Here is a 22,983-nt window from a genome sequence, read left to right as displayed (position 1 = left end):
AGCGCATGATGGCGCACGCGCGCAGCCAGTTTGGGTTCCGTGTTAGGTTGGAATCATTAAAACTCGTTTCACAACCACTCCACACATTTCTTGTTAACAAACTAAAGTTTTTGGCAAGTCAGTTAGGACATCTACTTTGTGCATGACACAAGTACATTTTCCAACAATTGTTTACAGACAGATTATTTCACTTATAATTCACGGTATCACAATTCCAGTAGGTCAGAAGTTTACATACACTAAGTTGACTGTGCCTTTAAACAGCTTGGAAAATTCCTGCAAATGATGTCATGGCTTTATTTTTTAAATATTCTATGTTGTGTGTCTGGTTTGTCCATTTCTATGTTAGGCCTGATATGGTTCTCAATCAGAGGCAGGTGTTAGTCATTGTCTCTGATTGGGAACCATATTTAGGTAGCCTGTTTTGTGTTGGGTTTTGTGGGTGATTGTTCCTGTCTTTGTGTTTGTGGCACCAGGTAGGACTGTTTTGGTTTTTGCATGGTTCTTGTTTTGTAGATTGTAGCACTTTCATCTTTATTAAAGATGCACAAAACTAACCACTCTGCATTTTGGTCCGCCTCTCTTTCCCCACAAGAAAACCATTACAGAATCACCCACCAACCAAGGACCAAGCGGCGTGGTAAACAGAGGCAGCAGCAGCAGGAGAAGTGATAGGTGCAGCAGGAGCAACAGCAGCAGCAGCAAAAGCAGCAGCATGAGGAGCTAGCACGGCAGAGCGGCTGGAAGCCCAAGAGGCAGCCCCAAAAATTTATTGGGGGGGCACAGGGAGAGTGTGGCAGAGTCAGGAGTCAGACCTGAGCCAACTCCCCCTGTTTACTGTAAGGAGCCATGGATGGATTTGGAGCTGTCGGCGAAACTGAGTGCTGAGTCTGAGAGTGTTGAGGATATATTGGACAGAGTAGAGAGAAGGCTGTTGGTTTGGCATAGTAGGCAAGGCATTCGCCCTGAGGTGTGTGTCCCCAGCCCGGTACCACCAGTGCCGGCACCCCGCACCAGGCTGTCTCTACGTCCCATCAACACAGGTGCTCCCGCCTGTCCGGCGCTACCAGAGTTTCCACCCCTCAGTCCAGAGGCGCCAGAGCCCCTCAGTCCAGAGGCGCCAGAGCCCCTCAGTCCAGAGGCGCCAGAGCTTCTCTGTCCAGCGCCACCTGAGCTACCCGTCTGCCCAGCGCCGCCTGAGCTAGCCGTCTGCCCTGCGCCGCCAGTCTGCCCCGCGCCGCCAGTCTGCCCAGCGCCGCCAGCGCCGCCAGTCTGCCCAGTGCCGCCAGTCTGCCCAGTGCCGCCAGTCTGCCCAGCGCCGCCAGTCTGCCCAGCGCCGCCAGTCTGCCCAGCGCCGCCAGTGCCGCCAGTCTGCCCAGCGCCGCCAGATCCGCCATTCAGCCAGGATCTACCAGAACTGCCAGTCAGCCAGGATCCGCCAGTCTGCCAGGATCCGCCAGTCACCAGGATCTTCCAGAACCGCCATTCAGCCAGGATCTGCCATTCAGCCAGGATCTGCCATTCAGCCAGGAACCGCCAGAGCTGCCTGTCAGCCAGGATCAGCCAGGATCTGCCAGAACTGCCAGTCAGCCAGGATCCACCAGTCAGCCAGGATCCGCCAGTCAGCCAGGATCCGCCAGAACTGCCATTCAGCCAGGATCCGCCATTCAGCCAGGATCTTCCAGATCCGCCAGTCAGCCAGGATCCGCCATTCAGACAGGATCTGCCGTAACCGCCAGTCAGCCAGGATCTGCCGGAACCGCCAGCCAGCCAGGATCTGCCAGAACCTCCAGCCAGCCAGGATCTGCTCCATTCATCAACCTGCCTGAGCTTCTTCTCAGTCCTGAGCTTCTTCTCAGTCCTGAGCTTCCTCAGTCCCGAGCTGCCCCTCAGTCCCGAGCTGCCCCTCAGTCCAGTGTGGCCCGTTGTTAGGCTTCCTAGGCCAAGGTTAGCGGCAAGGGTCGCCACTCAAGGGACGCTAAGGAGGGGGACTAAGACAATTATGGAGTGGGGTCCACGTCCAGCGCCAGAGCCACCATCGCGGACAGATGCCCACCCAGACCCTCCCCTATAGGTTTAGGTTGTGCGTTCGGAGTCCGCACCTTGGGGGGGTACTGTCACGTTCTGTGTTCTGTGTTTTCCTTGTTTTAGTGTTGGTCAGGACGTGAGCTGGGTGGGCATGCTATGTTGTTTGTCTGGTTTGTCCATTTCTATGATAGGCCTGATATGGTTCTCAATCAGAGGCAGGTGTTAGTCATTGTCTCTGATTGGGAACCATATTTAGGTTGCCTGTTTTGTGTTGGGTTTTGTGGGTGATTGTTCCTGTCTTTGTGTTTGTGGCACCAGATAGGACTGTTTTGATAGGACACGTTTCTTGTTTTGTAGATTGTAGTACTTTCATCTTTATTAAAGATGCACAAAACTAACCACGCTGCATTTTGGTCCGCCTCTTTCCCCACAAGAAAACCATTACAGGTAGGTAAAGTTGGGTGGGCTATTTACCGGTAGACTATGTACAGCTGCAGCGATCAGATAGCAGATGTTTGAAGTTGGTGAGGGAGATAAAAGTCTCCAACTTCAGTGATTTTTGCATTTAGTTTAGAAGCTTCTGATAGGCTAATTCCCATCATTTGAGTCAATTGGAGGTGTACCCGTGGATGTATTTCAAGGCCTACCTTCAAACTCGGTGCCTCTTTGCGTGACATCATGGGAAAATCAAAAGAAATCAGCCAAGACCTCAGAAAAAAACATTGTAGGCCTCCATAATTCTGGTTCATCCTTGGGAGCCATTTCAAAATGCCTGAAGGTACCACATCCATCTGTACAAACAATAGTATGCAAGAATAAACACCATGGGACCATGCAGCTGTCAAACCGCTCAGGAAGGAGACGCGTTCTGTCTCCTAGAGATGAACATACTTTGGTGTAAAAAGTGCAAATCAATCCCAGAAAAACAGCAAAGGACCTTGTGAAGATGCTGGAGGAAACAGGTATAAAGTATCTTTATCCACAGTAAAACGAGTCCTATATCGACATAACCTGAAAGGTCACTCAGCAAGGAAGAAGCCACTGCTCCAAAACCACCATAAAAAAAAACAGACTATGGTTTGCAACTGCACATGGGGACAAAGAACATACTTTTTGGAGAAATGTCCTCTGGTCTGATGAAACAAAAATAGAACTGTTTGGCCATAATGACCATCGTTGTGTTTGGAGGAAAAAGGGGGAGGCTTGCAAGCCGAAGAACACCATCCCAACCGTGAAGAACGGGGGTGGCAGCATCATGTTGTGAGTGTGATTTGCTGCAGGAGGGACTGGTGCACTTCACAAAATAGATGGCATCATGGGGCTGGAAAATCTCAAGACATCAGTCAGGAAGTTAAAGCTTGGTCGCAAATGGGTCTTCCATATGGACAATGACCCCAAACATACTCCCAAAGTTGTGGCAAAATGGCTTAAGGACAACTAGTCAAGATATTGAAGTGGCCTGCACAATGCCCTGTCCTCAATCCTATAGAAAATGTGTGGGAAGAACTGAAAAAGTTTGCGCGAGCAAGGAGGCCTACAAACCTGACTCAGTTACACCAGCTCTGTCAGGAGGAATGGGCCAAAATTCCCCCAACTTATTGTGGGAAGCTTGTGGAAGGCTACCCAAACATTTGACCCAAGTTAAAGAATTTAAAACTTCTTATGGCTTGGGGGCAGTATTTCAACTTCTGGATGAGAAGAGTGCCCAAAGTAAACTGCCTGTTACTCGGGCCCAGAAGCTAAGATATGCATATAATTGGTAGATTTGGATAGAAAACACTCTAGAGTTACCAAAACTGTTAAAATAATGTATGTGATTATAACATAACTAATATGGCAGGCGAAAATCTGAGGAAAATCCATCCAGGAAGTGGGATTTTTTTAATGTGGGTAGTTTTCAATTGAATGCCTATAGAGAATCTAATGGGTTAGAACCCAGATTGCAGTTCCTATTGCTTCCACTAGATTTCAACAGTCTTTAGACATTGTTTCAGGCTTGTTTTTTCAGAAGAATGAGACCTTTCTGTCAGTGGACTGTAGAATCATGAATATGCTATTGTCCGGTTGAAATATTATCGATTATTTAGACAATTGACAACCTGAAGATTAATTATAAACATCGTTTGACATGTTTCGACAAACTTTACCAGTACTATAAGGATGTATTCGTCTACATGTTTTTACCTCCTTTGAGCCAGTGGATTACTGACCAAAACGCGCCAACAAAACTGAGTTTTTGAGATATAAAGAGGGACTTTATCGAACAAAACAAACATTTATTCCGTAGCTGGGACTCTTATGACTGCAACCATATGAAGATCTTCAAAGGTAAGTGATTCATTTTAGCACTATTTCTGACATTTGTAATTCCATTACTTGGTCGTAAAATGTTTGTATGCTTTTGTAAGCGGGGCGCTGTCCTCAGATAATCGCATGGAATGCTTTAACCGTAAAGCCTTTTTGAAATCTGACAAAGTGGCCTGATTAACAAGAAGTTAATCTTTAAGCCGATGTATAACACTTGTATTGTTAATGAATGTTTATTATGACTATTTCTGTATTTTGAATTTGGCGCTTTGCAATTTCACCGGATGTTGTCGAGGTGGGTCGCTAGTGGAATGCCTGCGCCAGGCAATGCTACCAAATAGTAATTGAGTGTATGTAAACTTCTGACCGACTGGGAATGTGATGAAAGAAATAAAAGCTGAAATAAATCATTCTCTCTACTATTATTCTGACTTTTCACATTCTTAAAATAGTGACCCTAACTGACCTAAAACATGGAATTTTTACTAGGATTAAATGTCAGGACTTGTGAAAAACTGAGTTTAAATGTATTTGGCTAAAGTGTATGTAAACTTCCGACAACTGCACATCCCGTAAAAAGTAAATATGTTTTTGTTTGGTTATCTTTTAGAAATAAAACATTTTCCTTCTTCAGAAGTTCCAGCGAGGCAGGCTAATGTTAGTTAGCTAATGAATTTACTATCTATCATACAGTAGGCGTATATTAATAAATATATATTTAATATAAGTAGACATGCACTCATAATTAACTGTAGAGCATATAAAGCACCCATAAGCTACAGGTGGCTGAAAACACAATCATTGAGGGATGAACGAGTGATGAATTTCTGGCCAAGGGTGGTCAATTTAAAAATAATTCCTTCCTCCCTTGCCCCTTGCCCTGCAAGTGTAAACTCATCAGACATAATTTTACATCAGCAGTGTCCACCTAATTTGAGGGCTGAGGGGATTGGGTGTGTCTTTTTAGTGTTTGGACTGCAACCAGAGTGTTCGCCAATGCATTGATCATGTGACCTTTAAGCGGAAACCGCATCTGAGAATTTGTTTTCACCGGACGACGCCCTCGTTCAGACTTTTGACCCCCCCAAAAATTGGGTAAAGTAGATCATACACAGATTATACATACTTTGTTATAACCCTCATGGACATGTGAATCCATCATGTAATTTCGTTTTAACAGAAACACATATATCTAGTTTATTTTCCATTAAAAAAACGGAAATAGCGTCTGATAGGGGGCATCTATACGCTAAATTAATTTTGGGACAGGTCGAAACACATGAAACATTCATGGACATTTGGCTAGCTAGCTTGCTGTTGCTAGCTAATTTGTCCTGGGATATAAACATTGGGTTGTTATTTTACCTGAAATGCACAAGGTGCTTTTTCTGGATCTTTGTAGAATTTTAACCAATTTTGAGTCACACAAAATAGTGTGTTCTCTACTCTGACAATTAATCCACAGATAAAAGGGGAAACCTAGATAGTTATCTCTCCTCCTTCAGTCTTCTTCTTCTTTTGTGGACTTTATATGGCGATTGGCAACCAACTTCTAATAAGGTGCATTACCACAAATAGAACCAAGTTCTATTTTAGCGCCTGGCTATGCAGATGCTCGTGAGCAGTTTGGATGAAATGATTAAATAACATGCATATGTACATTTGTTTTGCAATAATAACATATGCAACACGGGGCGGTATGGTCAGCATGTAACCTGCTGACTACACCGAGCACGCGCATGCACACGTTGATTTTGTCCATCCACACCAGACACAATCAGGACACGCAGGTTGAAATATCAAAACGAACACTGAACTAACTAGATTAATTTGGGGACAGGTCGAAACACGTGAAACATTTATGGACATTTAGTTAGCTTGCTTGCTGTTGTCCTGGGATATAAACACTGGGTTGTTATTTTACATTAAATGCACAAGGTGCATTTTTTCCTGGATTTTTGCAGAATTTGTACCCTTTCTGAGTCTCACAAAATTGTGTGTTCTCTACTCCAATAATTAATCCACGGACAAAAGGGTAAACTTAGTTTGTTTCCAGTAATCTCTTCTTCTTTTGTGGACTTCATATGGAGGTTAGCAACCAATATTAAGGTGCATTACTACAAACGACTGGATTGTGGACCTCAGTTCAGCTTTCAATCACCCACGTGGGTATATGCTCTTAAAAACCAATGAGGAGATGAGAGAGGCTGGACTTGAAGCACATTATGCATCAAAAATAGAACCAAGTTCTACCCAAAATTACAACCAACTAATTGCAGCATTACCGCAAAAAATGGAAGAGGAAAGTGGAAGGGGGAAAAAGTAAGGAATTTGTCTATACTAGTTTCATTTAATTTAAGGACCAAAAAAATGTACAGCCGTGCCGTATAGATTGCAAAATAGTTGGGAAGAGATTTTTGATGTACCGATTCCATGGCACATGGTTTATGAACTGATATGCATTTACATTTTACATTTAAGTCATTTAGCAGACGCTCTTATCCAGAGCGACTTACAAATTGGGCAAAACGACACCCTATTATACAGAATTCTTGCAACCAGCAGAATGTTATTTATATGGGGGATACAACCTTCCGAGCACTGCAGATTTTACTGCGAAGAGGCAGAATCATTAGATCATTTGTTTTGGTACTGTCCATAAGTAGCTTGTTTTTGGTCACAGGTCCAGGAACGGTTGAAGAATTGCAATATTTATCTGGAGCTAACCCTGCGGACAGCACTACTGGGCGATCTGAAAAGTCATAGTCAGTCGATCAGTAATATAACAATACTTTTAGCAAAAATATTTATTTTCAATTTACAATCTGTAGGAACAATGAGAATAGAAAGGTTCAGAACTTTTGTGAAACCTCACAGCACAGTTGAAAAATGCATAGCAAATAGAAATCCAATATGGATGGTGTTAAGAGATAGATGGGAGGGATTGAATGGAGCTGAAGGTTGGGACTAATAACAACAAGATAACAAATGTAAAACATACATAATGTGCCCGTAAAACGTATATTGCTTAAGAACTTTTTGAAAGAGCACAGTTTGAAATATATGGCAAATAGAAATCAAACCGGATGGATATCATCCATATATGGGAGAGGTTGAGGAAGGACAAGAGTTAAAAACAAACAAAATAAAACTATTGTAAAATAGTGTCCATAAAATGTATATAGTATGTATAAGATGGAAATACAGGTCTGTGTATGTATGTATATAAATATATATATTTGATAAAAAATATATGGGGGATTGGAAGTGATTCAGTCAATTACATTGATCTACCTGCAATATTAAAGCTGATTCCCCCACCCCACAAAAAAAATAAATATATTAAAAGAAAGTTAGATTTTAGCATGCACGTGAGCAGGTATGTGTAACAGGTGTGATTGAATAACAAGTATGTGTACATTTATTTTACAATGCTTGTACGCAAATCGCAGGCGATGTGGTCAGCATGTTATGTCTCGATTACACCGACAATGTTTTTGCACTTTTGCATTTTGGTACAACAGAAGTACATTAATTTCCAATGGAACATTGCACCTGCCTTGCAGCATTGCGTTGCAGAGGCAGTTGACGTGCATTCTGTGTCTCTTATGTTGGATTTATCGAATATATTCTTCAAACTGTATGCACAGGCCGCTTGACAGAAATGGTAGCAAGCAGAAGGTGATTTATGAACTTTTGTTGCACACATATCCAGACGATGCTGCGTAATCATCGTTGGTGTGATCCGAAGCGTTAGTGGAAGGTAGCGAGATAGTGTATCCAACATCAGACCAGGGTGACCGCTGAAGCACATTTATTGCACCGAAAATGTACAACTACCGCATTGACTTTTTGTTTAAAAAAAATCGAACAATTCACTCGGATAAAAACGGAATCACTCTGAACACTCCCAAATCCAAACTTCGGCAGACACATTTCACAGTCTCGCTGAAGATTCTAGCCGCAATCACAATATTTTATCACAGATAACACAATCATAGATATTTTAACGGATGTATAAATCATCCGCTTTGAGAGAGGAGGCCACTGGCCGGCAGTGGGGGAAGCAGGAACGAGATGGATTTTGGCTGACATTCTGCACATTTTCTCATCGATGAAACATTTGATCTCAATACAGTTTCCTATTCCCTACAATATGTTATTTGTTTTAAATCGTGTTGTTCAGAATGAGTACAAAGGCGAATTGGGTTATTGCACACGCGCACTTCACAGAGGAGGCGTTCCCTAACGGAGATATGCAGATGTATGCTAGAACGCGCCAATAGGATCTCGCTAGCTAGTGCCCACCTTGCTTGTTCTGCCCACTATGGCTCATTCGTTCCCATTGGAGAAGACAGGCTGTGGTATATCTTGGTTTAGTTTAACAAATCTTTGACTGAACCGAATCCGTTTGTCTCCACTCGATATACGTCATCAATTTTGGCACCAGGCGTGTCCGTCCGTAGCCTCTCACTTTCCATCTCCACATTGTCTTTACGATATGGCGACTCTGTGTGTTGACGGCTGCCCGTCGCTCCGAAAAACAGTTTTTTTATTGTTCAAAACGAGCATGTTTTTTGTGTTTCTATTTAATCCGTCTCTAACCACTCGGCTGTATTCTGAGGAGGACCCCGTGGTTATACTGACAAGCGCGACTGTCAAGCAGACTTTGGTCAACTCTTCCACAGCTTGGCTGGTCCAGTTCTACTCATCATGGTGTGGTCACTGCATCCAGTACTCTCCTACCTGGAAGGCACTAGCTGGCGATGTAAAAGGTGAGTCTTATGGATATTTAGCTAGCTAGCACGGTCAAAGAAAATGTTTGCTAGCCTTTTCTAAATTATCTCTCCCTGTTGTGTTTCTGCTTTCTTCTTAGCGGATAGCTAACAACGTTAGCTGGCTAATATTATTAGCTGGTTGATAACTAGCTAGTTTGGTAGCTACCTTTAATTGAGTTTGGATTAAAATGTGATACACTAGTTAGCTAACATTACAAATAACAATAACGGTAAGCATCATCATAATGTTAGCTATTGCGTGCATGTTTTCTTAGCTAACGGTAGCTATTTGGTTCTCGATGGGTTTTTTTTCTCCCTCATCTGCTCTTCTAGTCCGTCAACATATGGTACGGTTTAACACCGTGGTTAAAGTTGGTTTGAGTTTAGATATTTGCCGAATATTCCGACCTTGTATCTTCAATAGGTCGCGAACGATTTGATCTAACGTTACATACACCAGATGAGGCTCTTTTATGAAGTAAAAAAGCTATACAACATTGCAAGGGTCTTATTCTTAGACAGCCTTGCACACTGACACTAGTTAAAGAACAGTCAACAAAGTGCAATATTCAATAGCTTTTACACCACGTGACTTGGCAACCTCATTTGTTGTTTGAATAACAGTTTTAACATACTGTATACTGCACACTTAATGAGTGTATATAATAGTATACACTATTAGTTAATTTTAGTATACTGTAAACGAACGGTATCCTTTCAGTTGAGTGTACTAGCTCTTCGCTTGTCTACTGGAAGTTGATCCTGTTGCTATGCAACCTCTTGCTAGCTTGTTAGCATAGCAAATTACTAGCTAGACATTTTACGACTACGGGTGTGTTTCTAAATTCAATTTGTAGTGCCAGAGTGCTCTCTTCAGAGCATTCAAAGTGCACACTGGTCGAGGAGTAGGGTTGATCTGACCTCACAAAGGCAGTCAAGCACCCAAGCTAACTGGCTAATGTTGGCTAGCTTGTTAGCTACTTCCATACACAAATGAGAGAACTCCTCACTCTGACCATTTCACTCTCCCTAGCAGAGCTGATTAAGCTGTTTTCATGTTGTCTATAGCGTTGGTGTCTGTAACTGCTGCTGTATCAGTAGGCAACTAACATTAGGTAGCTCGCTAACATACAGGCACATACCGCTGTAATGATATGCAGTTCGTAAGGATAGCGTAGCTAACAAATTGTCTGCCAACATAACGTGTAACTTATTTGAAAAGTCATTACTTTATTACATTGCTCATCATTTTTTTAACATGTCATAATTATTTAAGGCAATGAATTTGTTGGACTTAGGCTAAATATTTTCTGAAGAATTGCATTATGGGCTCTAAAAGCACAGAAATAGTGTCCACTGCTTGTATACTTGATGTTTTGGTGTATTTAGTACAACATCTGGGAACTTTTGGCGTACCATACTGCACCCTCAATTTATATCACAAATAGTGCGGTTAGTATGAGTATGCAAACACAGCTTCAACTTTGTATTAAAGGCTTTATCATACTTCTGTGTTTTGGAATGCGGAAGCATCCTTTGTTGGGTATGAATAATTCCAGTCCCTTCCTTGGTTACTGAGTACAAACAACAATGGCGGATGCTAAGTCAGTGTTTTTGTATCTTACTTATCTGTACTAATAACGGGCAAAAGCACCCGTACGTACATACGTTTCCATGCTTTTCCAAGAAAATTGGAAGAGAGCAAAAAATTGGTTCATGCTTGTGAAAATAGTTGAATGCCCTACGTTTAATACTCTGTGGTACCACCTTTGTATGTAGCCTACATTTCAACACAAACGGACTACACCATTGCTGCTGGTCGCAAACTGCTGAAGATCAGAGTTGTCCTGTCCCGGTTTCGTTGGAATAACTGGGGGGAAAATCTGCCACAACAGGAATCAGTGTATGAAAGGACGAGATCATCTCGGAGATGATATTCATCCCATCCCTTCTCTGATGAAGAGGACGAGGACGTCTCTCTAGAGGTTGCAGCAGCAGACTACAACTACACGACGACTCCTCCATGTATTCCACGTCCTATGTCTAACATTCAGCATTATAGTATTAATGTAATTCTATGTCAATACACATCAGCTATGTAAAGAATGCTATGTAAAGAATGCAGCCTAACATGCTGACAACACCGGTCGCATCGCGTACCCGACCGTTGCAAAATAAATGTACATGTTTTTCAATCATTGCACCCACACTGCTCGTGCTCACCAACGAGCGTCTGCATTGCCAGGTGCTAAAATAGAAATTGATTATATTTGTGATGCAGAACGCTCTGCAAGTCCTGCGCTCTGCAAGTCCTGCTTCTCCCATTTCCTCATTGGTAATGCACATTATTAGTCAGTTGCCAATCGCCATGTAAGGGAATACCCCCCTGAAATGGACAAAAATGAATGGGAAAACTTTGGCATAGTACAAACCATGTACACGATGGACAATACCACCCAAATCGGCGTTGATTCATGCAAAATGTTTTGCAAATGCCATATGGCAATTGCCAGTTGTAACACTTCAAAAATCCAACAGGTGGCGTGTGCGCTCCACCTTGGTTTTTCATATAGGAAATGGACCCCAAGTCAACATCCAAAAGCCAAATTTTTGAAAAAATGATTTTTTTGTCAAACTTATCACCCCTTAAAAAAGTGCTTTCTGGACCGTTTTTCGAAATTCTTTCGCTTTTTTTGTCAATTACACATGTGTAAGAACTGTATGAATATACTTTTGTCCAATTTTATTATCATAATTTTTTTTTAATTACTTGCGCATAAGGCACATGTTTTGTCCATTTGCAATATGATTTCATAGGAAGTCAAAAGTCAAAAATTGCAAAATTTCATAAACTTCACACACCCCTAAAGTGCTTTCTGGACCGTTTTTCGAAATTCTTTAGAATTTTGTGTCAATTACACACGTATAAGAACTGTATCAACATACTTTAGTCATATTTTATTATCATATTTTTTAATTTTTTTTTTAACTTGTGCATTAGGCATATGTTTTCTCCATTTGGAACATGATTTCATAGGAAGTCAAAAGTCAAAAATGGCAAAATTTCATAAAAAACTTCACACACCCTTAAAAAGTGGCATATGTTTTGGGGGCCAAATGTCATAAGAAATTTGACATGCTCAAAAATCCTGCAGAAATGCAAAATTGACTGGCCTGATGAACTCGGGATGGCCGGGCATTGATTGTTGTTCCTTTCCATCACTCGTGGTGTTGATTTCATCATGTCCATTTGTTTATGTTTTCTCACTTTTGCAAAGTCACTGTGCATTTGCAATATGGTTAACTAGGCATTCACCATCACGAATTTGTCATGCTATAAAAATCGTGCAAGAATGCCAAATTGACTGGCCCGATGAACTCGGGATGGCTGGGCAGTGATTCTGGTACCTCTCCATCGCTCGTTAGGGTTGATTTCAGAATGTCACTTTTGGTGATGGTACCTCACTGTTTAAACATATTGCAAATGGACAAGAGTCACCAGCAAGTCACCGTCCATCAGTCAATTTGATATCATTCTGACACCAAACTGATACAAACTGACACCAAACCCACTTTTCCCAACTCGTTTAGTAGCCAACTATCACATACTTCAGAGCTGGCCCAAAATTCACAACGCCTTCGGTTCAAACCATAAAAAAACCATAAAACACGTAGTTACGTTCTAGCTGCGGGTCCATTTCTTGTGTTATGTGTAGGCCTAGCTGAGGCGACCCCGAATCCCAAGTTTCGGCTCGATAGGTCATTTGGTGTCCGAGTAAAACCCTAATTGGTGCTGAAAATCCATTTTTTTCAATTACTTGCTACGGGGTCCTTGAATGAGCTATCGGACAGAAACGTTGGGTTCTGTCTCTATGGGCCGAGACGGTCACAATGCACCTAGTCTTGTGACTCTGGGACATTTCTAAATGTCAACATTTTTGTAATTGGCAAAATGAATTGAAGTCATTGCAAATGTACGAGGCTGTTTCTCGGTCCGAGAACCTTCTAGAGCGACGTAACTCACCACGCACTATCGACCTGAGGTCTAGAACAGGATTCTAAAGTTTCGGAACTCTAGGTCTGACGGTTCTTTAAAAGTTCCAACAAGGTTAACTAATGCAGGGAGTGTATGTCTCTACGCACCCCAATGGGTCCCTACTTCCAAGCTGTGTGTGTGTGTGATTTAGTTTTCCTTTGAAATTTTATGGGAAAAATGGGGGTTGCCTAATCACATATATGAAGTTTTGGAAAGATCAGATTTTTTTAACCCCTCGAAACAGCCCATGAGACACCAATTATGGCACTTCCGGTTGGCACAGGAAGCTATAACTCAACACATATCCTCATTGGGGTATTCTATTACAGAATCCTGAGTTAAGTCTTTACCATAAAAACTGACTGAGTTACACAGGGTTGAATGCAGAGTCATTTTCACCTTTTCTGGTGATGTACATCCAAATACATTTTGGGTGAATTTAACCACTTCCGGTTGCTCCAGGAAGCTTAGAATCGACACAGGTAGACCTCATAGTGGTCTGATGGACTGTCATAGAAGACAGGTACATAAGGCATTCATAACCCACATAGGCTTCAGGTTGAATTTAGTGGTGAAGGCAATGTATTCCTATGGGGAGTGAAGTCAATGCAAACTGTTTGATGTAAACACCTTCTTTTAACTGTGAAGGGTTAATGCCACACGGTCAAGGTTAGGCTTGCACAGATTGGGAGGACCTTAGGAACAGTCCTGTGTTTGAATTGTCCTTCTAAACCTAACGGTTCCGCCGCTGTCACCCAAATGACGTTGTGGTGCAGGCTTCATTTTGGGCCTACTTTTCTCATGGTCGCTGCACTTAGACCGAGCGAGCTACGATCGGGATATCTCGTTGAACTCGGCAGGGCCTTGGGATTATGTTTATGCCATTGCCTGCTCTCTGTGTCTTTAAGCACCGCGCTTTGTCACTCCATCCTTGCTGTGTGTGTGTGTGTGTGAGAGAGCTTTTCTTTGACATCTGTTGGGAGAAATGACTGATTTTACAGTTCAGGAGGGTTGCTTAATCACACATATGAAGTTTTGAAAAGATCTGACCTTTTTAACCCTTGGATACAGCCACTATGACACCATTTAACCTCTTACACTTATGGTGGCGCTATTTCATTTTTGGAAGAAAAACGTTCCCGTTTTAAACAAGATATTTTGTCACAAAAAGATGCTCGACTATGCATATAATTGCTACTGTTCGAAAGAAAACACTCTGACGTGTCCAGAAATACAAATATCTTCTCTGTGCGTGCCCTTTAACGTGAGCTTCAGGCAAAACCAAGATGACTTGGCATCCAGGAAATGACAAGGATTTTTGAGGCTCTGTCTTTCATGATCTCCTTATATGGCTGTGAACGCAAGAGGAATGAGTCTGCCCTTTCTGTCGTTTCCCCAAGGTGTCTGCAGCATTGTGACGTATTTGTAGGCAGATCGTTGGAAGATTGACCATAAGAGACCACATTTACCACGTGTCCGCCCGGTGTCCTGCGCCGAAATTGGTGCGCAAAAGTCACCTGCCAGTATTTTTCCATGGGGCACAGAGAGAGAAGCAAGCTTCCACGAACTGCATGTCAATGAAGAGATATGTGAAAAAACACCTTGAGGATTGATTCCAAACAACGTTTGCCATGTTTCGGTCGATATTATGTAGTTAATCCGGAAAAAGTTTCACGTTGTAGGTGACTGCATTTTCGGTTCGTTTTGGTAGCCAAGCGCAATGTAGAAAACGGAACGATTTCTCCTACACACAGACGCTTTCAGGGAACACTGCGCATTTGGTATGTGGCTGGGAGTCTCCTCATTGAAAACATCAGAAGCTCTTCAAAGGTAAATGATTTTATTTATTTGGTTATCTGGCTTTTGTGAAAATGTTGCGTGCTACATGCTACACAAAATGCTATGCTAGCTTTGCATACTCTTACACAAATTAGTCAATTTCTATGGTTCAAAAGCATATTTTGAAAATCTGAGATGACAGTGTTGTTAAGAAAAGGCTAAGCTTGAGAGCAAACGCATTATTTTAATTTTATTTGCGATTTTCAGAAATCGTTAACGTTGCGTTATGCTAATGAGCCTGAGGCTTAGTCACAATCCCGGATCCGGGATGGGGAGTTTCAAGAGGTTAACACAAACGTTGAGAGTTTTGGGCCATTAATTTCTCACAGATTTGTTGTGCAATCATGGACTGAAATATTCTGCTGTGTGGAATATAGAGGAGGTGGTTGCTGTGTGGGTGTCACTTGTTCTCAACAGGCAGCCAGTCTCAGAAGGGGGACTTGAAGAGGGAGACTGTAAAATCCAGGCAATGCTGCTCTCTTTGTTCTGAGTGTGTGCAGTGCTAGTGTTTTTAGTTAATCTTTGTATCTCAAATATTATGTGCTCAGTGTAATAGAGCAAGAACTTTCTTAGCAGATCATGACAGTGGCTGTAGATGATGTAATGAAAAGTTGGAGGGTGGTTGTTAATGGAGGACATCAGGTGAATACGTGTCTGGGTGTTGGGCAGAACCCCTAGGTCCTGGAGAACAGGAGCAGAGTTAAAAGGAACAGGGTAGGAGACAGAGACTTAAACAAGCAGACACACAGGTTACACTTTACTGTGAAAAAAATTACTGGATTAGTGCAGTGTTAGAAATGGGAGATATGTACTTTTCAACACTTGGAAGGTATAGCCTAACTCAAACTGATCCCCCTCCGATTCAGAGCACAGAGAATCAGACTGATTTGGACTCACTGGTTCTGGTGGATGGTGGATACCTCCTTGGGGGCTCGGACAGTCGATGGTCCTAAAGTCATTTCAAGAGGTACATTTTTATACGTTTAGCAGAACTACCATTTCTTGCTATCTCAACCAAAGCTTAACATACTTTGTCTTTTGGGCTTCACTGAAGTGTAGGGCGTCATTGCTTCCAGTGGTCGACCGACCAACTTCTCCAACTGTAGAAGATTGTTGGCTTCCACCGAGGTAACCCTAGGAAGAGAAAAATATCAGTGTTAGGGTAACTTAAACTAGGGTCAGGTTATTTTGTGTGCAAATGCAAGTAATTTTGAGAATTTTTATATTCACTTTAACAGATGTTGACCCCAGCTAGTAGCGAAAGAGCGGTGAGGTGTCCCAGGTCTCGCCTTCCCTTTGTCCTTCTTCCAAACCAAGTAATTCTCCTGGATGTCGCAGCACTTGGTCCCCTTCTTGATTCTGCTCCGGTAGCTCTCCATCTGTTTCTCCTGCGCCTTGTCCATGTTCAGTCTCACCTTGATTGATGACAGGAATGACATGCAATTATATTTCATGTTACAAATACATTTCTTACATATCTCTTGGAGGGCAAGAAAATAAATTAACAGCTGACTATCATTTTTACCTGGTCAAAAATCTCCACATCCTTCTCAGTCCGTGCCTGAAGGTAGTCCTCGAAGGTGTTCTGATCTGGTTCGACAACTTCCACCACATCAGGTGGAGTTTCAGTGATCTAAAAGTACGTTATACAAAATAGCAATAGTCAAACAACACTAAGTCGATCACAAATTTATAAGACTACAGTATATGCAATAATTGTATATACAATTGTGTTGTTTGCCTCATTCAACAGCTGCGGCTCCCGCCTGTACTCGGCCTAGATGCTGCTGTTGTGTGCAAAGAGAATTAACTTCAGGTTGTTCTACCACCCTTCCTGGTACCAATCAAGGAAATTGCCCATGGCAAGAGGGTCTGGGTTGGTCCTTTCACCAAACCTGGAGGAGGGGGTAGTAAAGCGTTATCTATTGACAATGTAAGATATTAAAATGTCTGATTTATGTAGAATGGAAAAACAAAAACAAATGGTAAAAAATAAATAAAACTAACCTTTGGTGACAGAATATAACCTGTAACATCTGTACCTTGTTAAGGAGATTTACTTTTTTCTTACATCTATTGTGTCATACAGAATGCAGATTTTCATATTTGTAAGGACACACACACACACATTCTTTGATATTGCACTCTACTGTGGTCAAATAAAGAAACCATTATAACATTTTAATTGGGACACTTACCGATCATGTGCCATGGTGAAACAACTGATGGGCTTCAACCACAGCCTTCAACCTCTCAAACCTCTGCATGCTAGACAGGGTACTGACCTTTTAAGCAAACAGTGACAAATTGAAACATTATGTGCTCTCTGATAAGACATTCATTGAAATAATACTAATTTCAGATATAATAGAATGTACTTAACCTTTTCTTTATTAAGTACATTCTATTATTATTTCACTTGCCCAGCTGTCCACCTCCTTGACAATTCCCTGTCAGAATAAGTGTAGGTTGATTTTGGCAATCATGTGTCTCACTCCGAAATGGCCAGCATGCATCTGTCAGCACGGCCTCCTCTTTAGTAAAAGTCCCCCTCCTGTGTGGCTGGTCATCCTTCCCCCTGGTTAAGGGTATTTGGAATTACCATAATTGCTTTACACCTATCCATTTGATTGATCAGGTTTAACTTATAGCTAGACACCTCAATATGACAGATCAGTGGAGGCTACTGAGGGGAGGACGGCTCATAATAATGGCTGGAATGGAGTCAATTGAATGTATCAACCACATGGGAACCACGTATTTGATACCATTCCATTTACTCCATTTCTGACATTATGAGCCATCCTCCCTTCAGCAGCCTCCACTGAACTACATGTATAGCTCGCAACTAGCTAACGTTAGATTGAAAATGTTTGTTGAAAAGGGTTGTACATAGCTAAAACAGACCAGTTATCTAATTGAAGTTAACTTCTTAACATTACCTTGAATTGTGAAATTCTCAATGTTGCGATCAGTCTTCATAATACTTTGCCTGGTTTGGAAAGACGAAAGAAAATCTCGAGGGATGCCTTTGAAGTGAAAGCTACATACAAACAGAATGCTGCAATAACAGTTACAGTAGCTTACTTGCTAGCTAACGTTAGCTAAATAAAACTGTCTGGCTAGCTAGCCAGCTACTGTAGCTGGTTAGCTGACTAGGCAGGCTGAGGTATAAAATTGTAAGTATATTAGCTAGCAACGTCAATCTTAAAACAGCTTAAATTATTTATTCCTATTTAACAATATGTACTTATATACTGACAAATACATGGTAAATAAAGTTCTCTTTCCAGTATTTTCGGTCCTCTGAAGCAGTAGGCAGGTTGTCACAGTCAAAAACACCAACCTTGGATTGCGATTCTGAGGTAATAAATTTGTGTGGACTGAGCGTGCGTTTGTGGTGAACTAGAACTGCCTGCGTCCTCCTTCCTTCACGACTGCTACGAAGTAAAATAGAGCCAAACAACCAGCATAGCAACGGACGCTTTGGTTCATTAATCCGGTCAGCATGTTGCAAGTTGTAGCAACAGCCCTAGCAACAGAAGCTTGAACTCATCGAATCCCATTGTGACGTAGATGGGGACACTATTTGGCATGACAGGTCCTCAGTTTCCCACGCCAGCGAGTTTGGGACAGACACTGTTGTAGGCTATTTGCGCAAGGCATAAGAAGCAGTGCTTGACTTGGGCAGGAGCTCACCGGAGCTGAGTACCGGCATCTCAAATGTTGTACTGCTTGAGCTCCTGGTCCTCCTATAGAATATTAGCTCAAAAGTATTATGGAGCTCCTACACCTAAATTTAAACAGTACCAGCACCCAAAATGATTACCGGAACCTATTTCAGTCAAGCACTGGTAGGCCTATTTCTTGATGTTTCCACTGGATCCGATCATAACATTTTTGCATTTCACGCTGATTATCGTAAGGGAGAAAGATGGAAATATTTTTTTCAAAAACGTTGAACTCTATTGTGATTCTCAATGGTTGTAAAAACACACTATTTTTTTTGCCTGTTTTGAGGTGAAGAAAACATTTTATTTGAGAAGCTCCACAGCTTGTTAGTGGTGGTGCATTAAGCCAATCAGAAAAACTATCAGATCCCCAAATGGGCACGTTTAATATGCCTACATTTGGGCGCAGGCCAGGTAGCCTATAGGCCTACTTATGTGCTTGCGCATCCCTACTCAACATTCACATGAGCACTCTAAACAAAAGACAATGACTAAATGGACAAAACTCATAAGAAATAAACCAAAATTGGTTTCTCACATGTGTAGCATAGTTGGTGCGCTCTGCAAACAATTTGTCCACTTCGACAATGAGAATGGTAAGACTGGAATAATAATATTTTATGCATTAACAGAAATGACTGAAACAATCATTGTAGATTAAGAATTAATGGTAAATGTACAACTGGTGACGTCTACATTGGCCATGCAGCAATTACGGTGTACGGCCTCAGCAGAAGGCAGGGCATTCATACTGCAGAGCTGTTGTCAGGGAAGTAAGTTTGTTTATACAACATGTACCACCCCCACCTACCGTCAACCAATTATGTCAATGCGGAGAAGCTATACAGAGCCCTCAGCATTGTTACAAAATTTGGGAGGCGCATGGAAATGCCCTTGTTTTGGTAAAACATGTAAGATGTTTGGCAGTAAGTCCAACCGGCCTCAGAACTGCAGACAGGTGGGGTTATGGTATGGGCAGGCATGAGCTTCAGACAATGAAAGCAAATGCATTTTATCAATTGCAATTTGAATGCACAGAGATACTGTGACAAGATCTGAGGTCCGTTATCATACCATTCATCCGTTGCCATCACCTCATGTTTCAGCATGATAATCCACGGCCCCATGTCACAAGGAACTGTACACAATTCCTGGAAGCTCAAAATGTCCCAGTTTTGCATATTCACCAGACATGTCACACATTGAGCACGTTTGGGATGCTCTGGAACAGTGTGTTCCAGTTCCCGCCAATATCCTGCATCTTCGCACAGCCATTGAAGAGGAATGGGACAACATTCCACAAGCCACAATCAATAGCCTGATCAACTCTATGTGACGGATATGTCCTACTGCATGAGGCTAATGGTGGTCACACAGATACCTGGCTGTGGTAGCTGCTAGTGTAGGTTATTCATTCATCTCAGTCGAGAGGTGATTAGACATTTAGCTAACATTACTGTACATTTCAGTTACAATACGTGCTCAGCACTGTTAAGTTAAACAGCAGTTACCTTGCCAGCAACATCAGTCAACTAAAGAGTAGACAGTTTCTGATCTGCTTTCTCTTACAATTTGATGAAGGAGCGCAATACATACAGTGCATTCGGAAAGTATTCGGACAACCTTGACTTTTTCCACATTTTGTTACGATACAGCCTTATTTTTTATTTTTTAAATAAAAATCTGCACGCAATAAAAAAAGTTTTTTTTTTTAAGACATTTTTACAAATGTATAAAAAATAAACAGATACTTTCTTGCCACTGTATGTGAACCCTTTGGAAATGCCTGGATTTCTGCATAAATTGGTCATAAAATTTGATCTGATCTTCATCTAGGTCAGAACAATAAACAGTCTGCTTAAACTAATAACACACAAACAATTATGCGTTTTCATGTCTCTATTGAACACACCATGTAAACATTCACAGTGCAGGGTGGAAAAAGTATGTGAACCCTTGGATTTAATAACTGGTTGACCCTCCTTTGGCAGCAATAACCTCAACCAAATGTTTTCTGTAGTTGCGGATCAGATCTGCACAACGGTCAGGTGGAATTTTGGGCCATTCCCCTTTACAAAACGGTTTCAGTTCAGCGATATTCTTGGGATGCTTTTGTCACCAAAAGCACTCACAAACTTCTACAGATACACAATCGAGAGCATCCTGGCGGGCTGTATCACCGCCTGGTACGGCAACTGCTCCGCCCACAACCGTAAGGCTCTCCAGAGGGTAGTGAGGTCTGCACAACGTATCACCGGGGGCAAACTACCTGCCCTCCAGGACACCTACACCACCCGATGTCACAGGAAGGCCATAAAGATCATCAAGGACAACACCCACCCGAGCCACTGCCTGTTCACCCCGCTATCATCCAGAAGGCGAGGTCAGTACAGGTGCATCAAAGCTGGGACCGAGAGACTGAAAAACAGCTTCTATCTCAAGGCCATCAGACTGTTAAACAGCAACCACTAACATTGAGTGGCTGCTGCCAACACACTGACTCAACTCCAGACACTTCAATAATGGGAATTGATGGGAAAGGATGTAAAACATATCACTAGCCACTTTAAACAATGCTACCTAATATAATGTTTACATACCCTGCATTATTCATCTCATATGTATACGTATATACTGTACTCTATATCATCTACTGCATCCTTATCTAATACATGTATCACTAGCCACTTTAACTATGCCACTTTGTTTACATACTCATCTCATATGTATATACTGTACTCGATACCATCTACTGTGTCTTGCCTATGCTGCTCTGCACCATCACTCATTCATATCTTTATGTACATATTCTTTATCCCCTTACACTGTGTATAAGAAATTAGTTTTGGAATTGTTAGTTAGATTACTTGTTGGTTATTACTGCATTGTCGGAACTGGAAGAACAAGCATTTCGCTACACTCGCATTAACATCTGCTAACCATGTGTATGTGACAAATAAAATTTGATTTGAACCATCGGGTTGAGGTCAGGACACTTACTGGGGCACTGTAGAAGTCGTATTTTCTTCAGTTGAAGTTATTCTGTTGTTGATTTACTTCTGTGTTTTGGGTCATTGACCTGTTGCATCACCCAACTTCTGTTGACCTTCAATTGGGGAACAGATAGCCCACCATACTCTTGCAAAATGTCTTGAGAAACTTGAATTCATTTTTCCATCAATGATAGCAAGCTGGCCATGCCCTGAGGCAGCAAAGCAAGCCCAAACCATGATGCTCCCTCCACCATACTTTACAGTTGGGAAGACGTTTTGATGTTGGTGTGCTGTGCCTTTTTTTTCCACACGTAGTGTGTTCCTTCCAAACAACTCAACTGTAGTTTCATCTCGTCCACAGAACATTTTGCTAGTAACGCTGTATAACATCCAGGTGCACTTTTGCAAACTTCAGATGTGTAGCAATGTTCTTTTGGACAGCAGTGCCTTCTTCTGTGGTGTCCTCCCATGAACACCATTTTTGTTTAGTGTTTTACGTATCGTAGACTCGTCAGAGATGTTAGTTTGTTCCAGAGCTTTCTGTAAATCTTGAGGTGACACGAGAATTTTTCTTAACCTCATTGAGCATTCTGTGCTGTGCTCTTGCAGTCATCTTTGCAGGACAGCCACTCCTAAGGAGAGTAGCAACAGGGCAGAACTTTCTCCATTTATAGACAATTTGTGCTGCCGTGGACTGATGAACATCAAGGCTTTTAGATATACTTTTGTAACCCTTTCCAGCATTATGCAAGTCAACAATTCTTTATCTTAGGTCTTCTGAGATCTCTCTTTGTTCGGGGCATGGTTCATATCAGGCAATGCTTCTTGTGAATAGCAAACTGAAACTTGTGAGTGTTATTTATAGGGCAAAGCAGCTCTAACCAATATCTCCAATCTTGTCTCAATGATTGTACTCCAGGTTAGCTGACTCCTGACTCCAATGAGTCATTAGCCTAGGGGTTCACATACTTTTCCCAGCCTACAATGTGAATGTTTAAATTATGTATTCAATATAGATAAGACATAAACAATAATTTGTGTGTTATTAGTTTAAGCAGAATGTTTGTCTATTGTTGTGACTTAGATGAAGATAGATCAAATTTGATGACCATTTTATGCAGAAATCCAGGTAATTCAAAAAGGTTCACATACTTTTTCTTGCCACTGTACCTTATTTACATAAGTATTCAGACCCTTTTGCTATGAGACTCAAAATTGAGCTCCGGTGCATCCTGTTTCCATTGATCATCCTTGATGTTTTTACAACTTGA

At 41.8% G+C, this 22,983-nt stretch overlaps 1 protein-coding gene and 2 long non-coding RNA genes across 6 annotated transcripts in view; 2 read left to right on the top strand and 1 right to left on the bottom strand.

Annotated features, from left to right (window-relative positions):
* Positions 1-698, top strand: part of LOC135545877 (uncharacterized) — a 29,083-nt gene extending 28,385 nt beyond the window's left edge. The window contains exon 3 of the long non-coding RNA XR_010456522.1: positions 596-698. This is a non-coding gene — a long non-coding RNA (uncharacterized LOC135545877). The remainder of the gene's footprint in view (positions 1-595) is intronic.
* Positions 699-8,700: 8,002 nt separating this feature from the next.
* Positions 8,701-22,983, top strand: part of qsox2 (quiescin Q6 sulfhydryl oxidase 2) — a 61,185-nt gene continuing 46,902 nt past the window's right edge. For 3 of the 4 annotated variants that reach the window (XM_064973813.1, XM_064973822.1, XM_064973796.1), the window contains exon 1: positions 8,701-9,110. In XM_064973813.1, coding sequence (XP_064829885.1) covers positions 8,837-9,110 — 274 coding nt within the window. In that variant the 5' untranslated portion in view covers positions 8,701-8,836. Of the gene's footprint in view, positions 9,111-15,854; positions 15,956-22,983 lie in introns of all 4 variants that reach the window. The other variant, XM_064973805.1, reaches the window with a different exon arrangement.
* On the bottom strand, positions 17,481-18,398 carry LOC135545883 (uncharacterized). Its single transcript, XR_010456523.1, has 3 exons — positions 18,335-18,398; positions 17,931-17,980; positions 17,481-17,566 (listed from the first exon to the last, which is right to left on the bottom strand). It is a non-coding gene; the product is annotated as an uncharacterized LOC135545883 (long non-coding RNA).

This window comes from Oncorhynchus masou, chromosome 1 (genome assembly GCF_036934945.1).
Source record: "Oncorhynchus masou masou isolate Uvic2021 chromosome 1, UVic_Omas_1.1, whole genome shotgun sequence".
In the NCBI taxonomy this organism is placed as follows: domain Eukaryota; kingdom Metazoa; phylum Chordata; class Actinopteri; order Salmoniformes; family Salmonidae; genus Oncorhynchus; species Oncorhynchus masou.
Note: the sequence above shows the minus strand (reverse complement) of the source record. Positions and strands in the feature narration are given on the sequence as shown.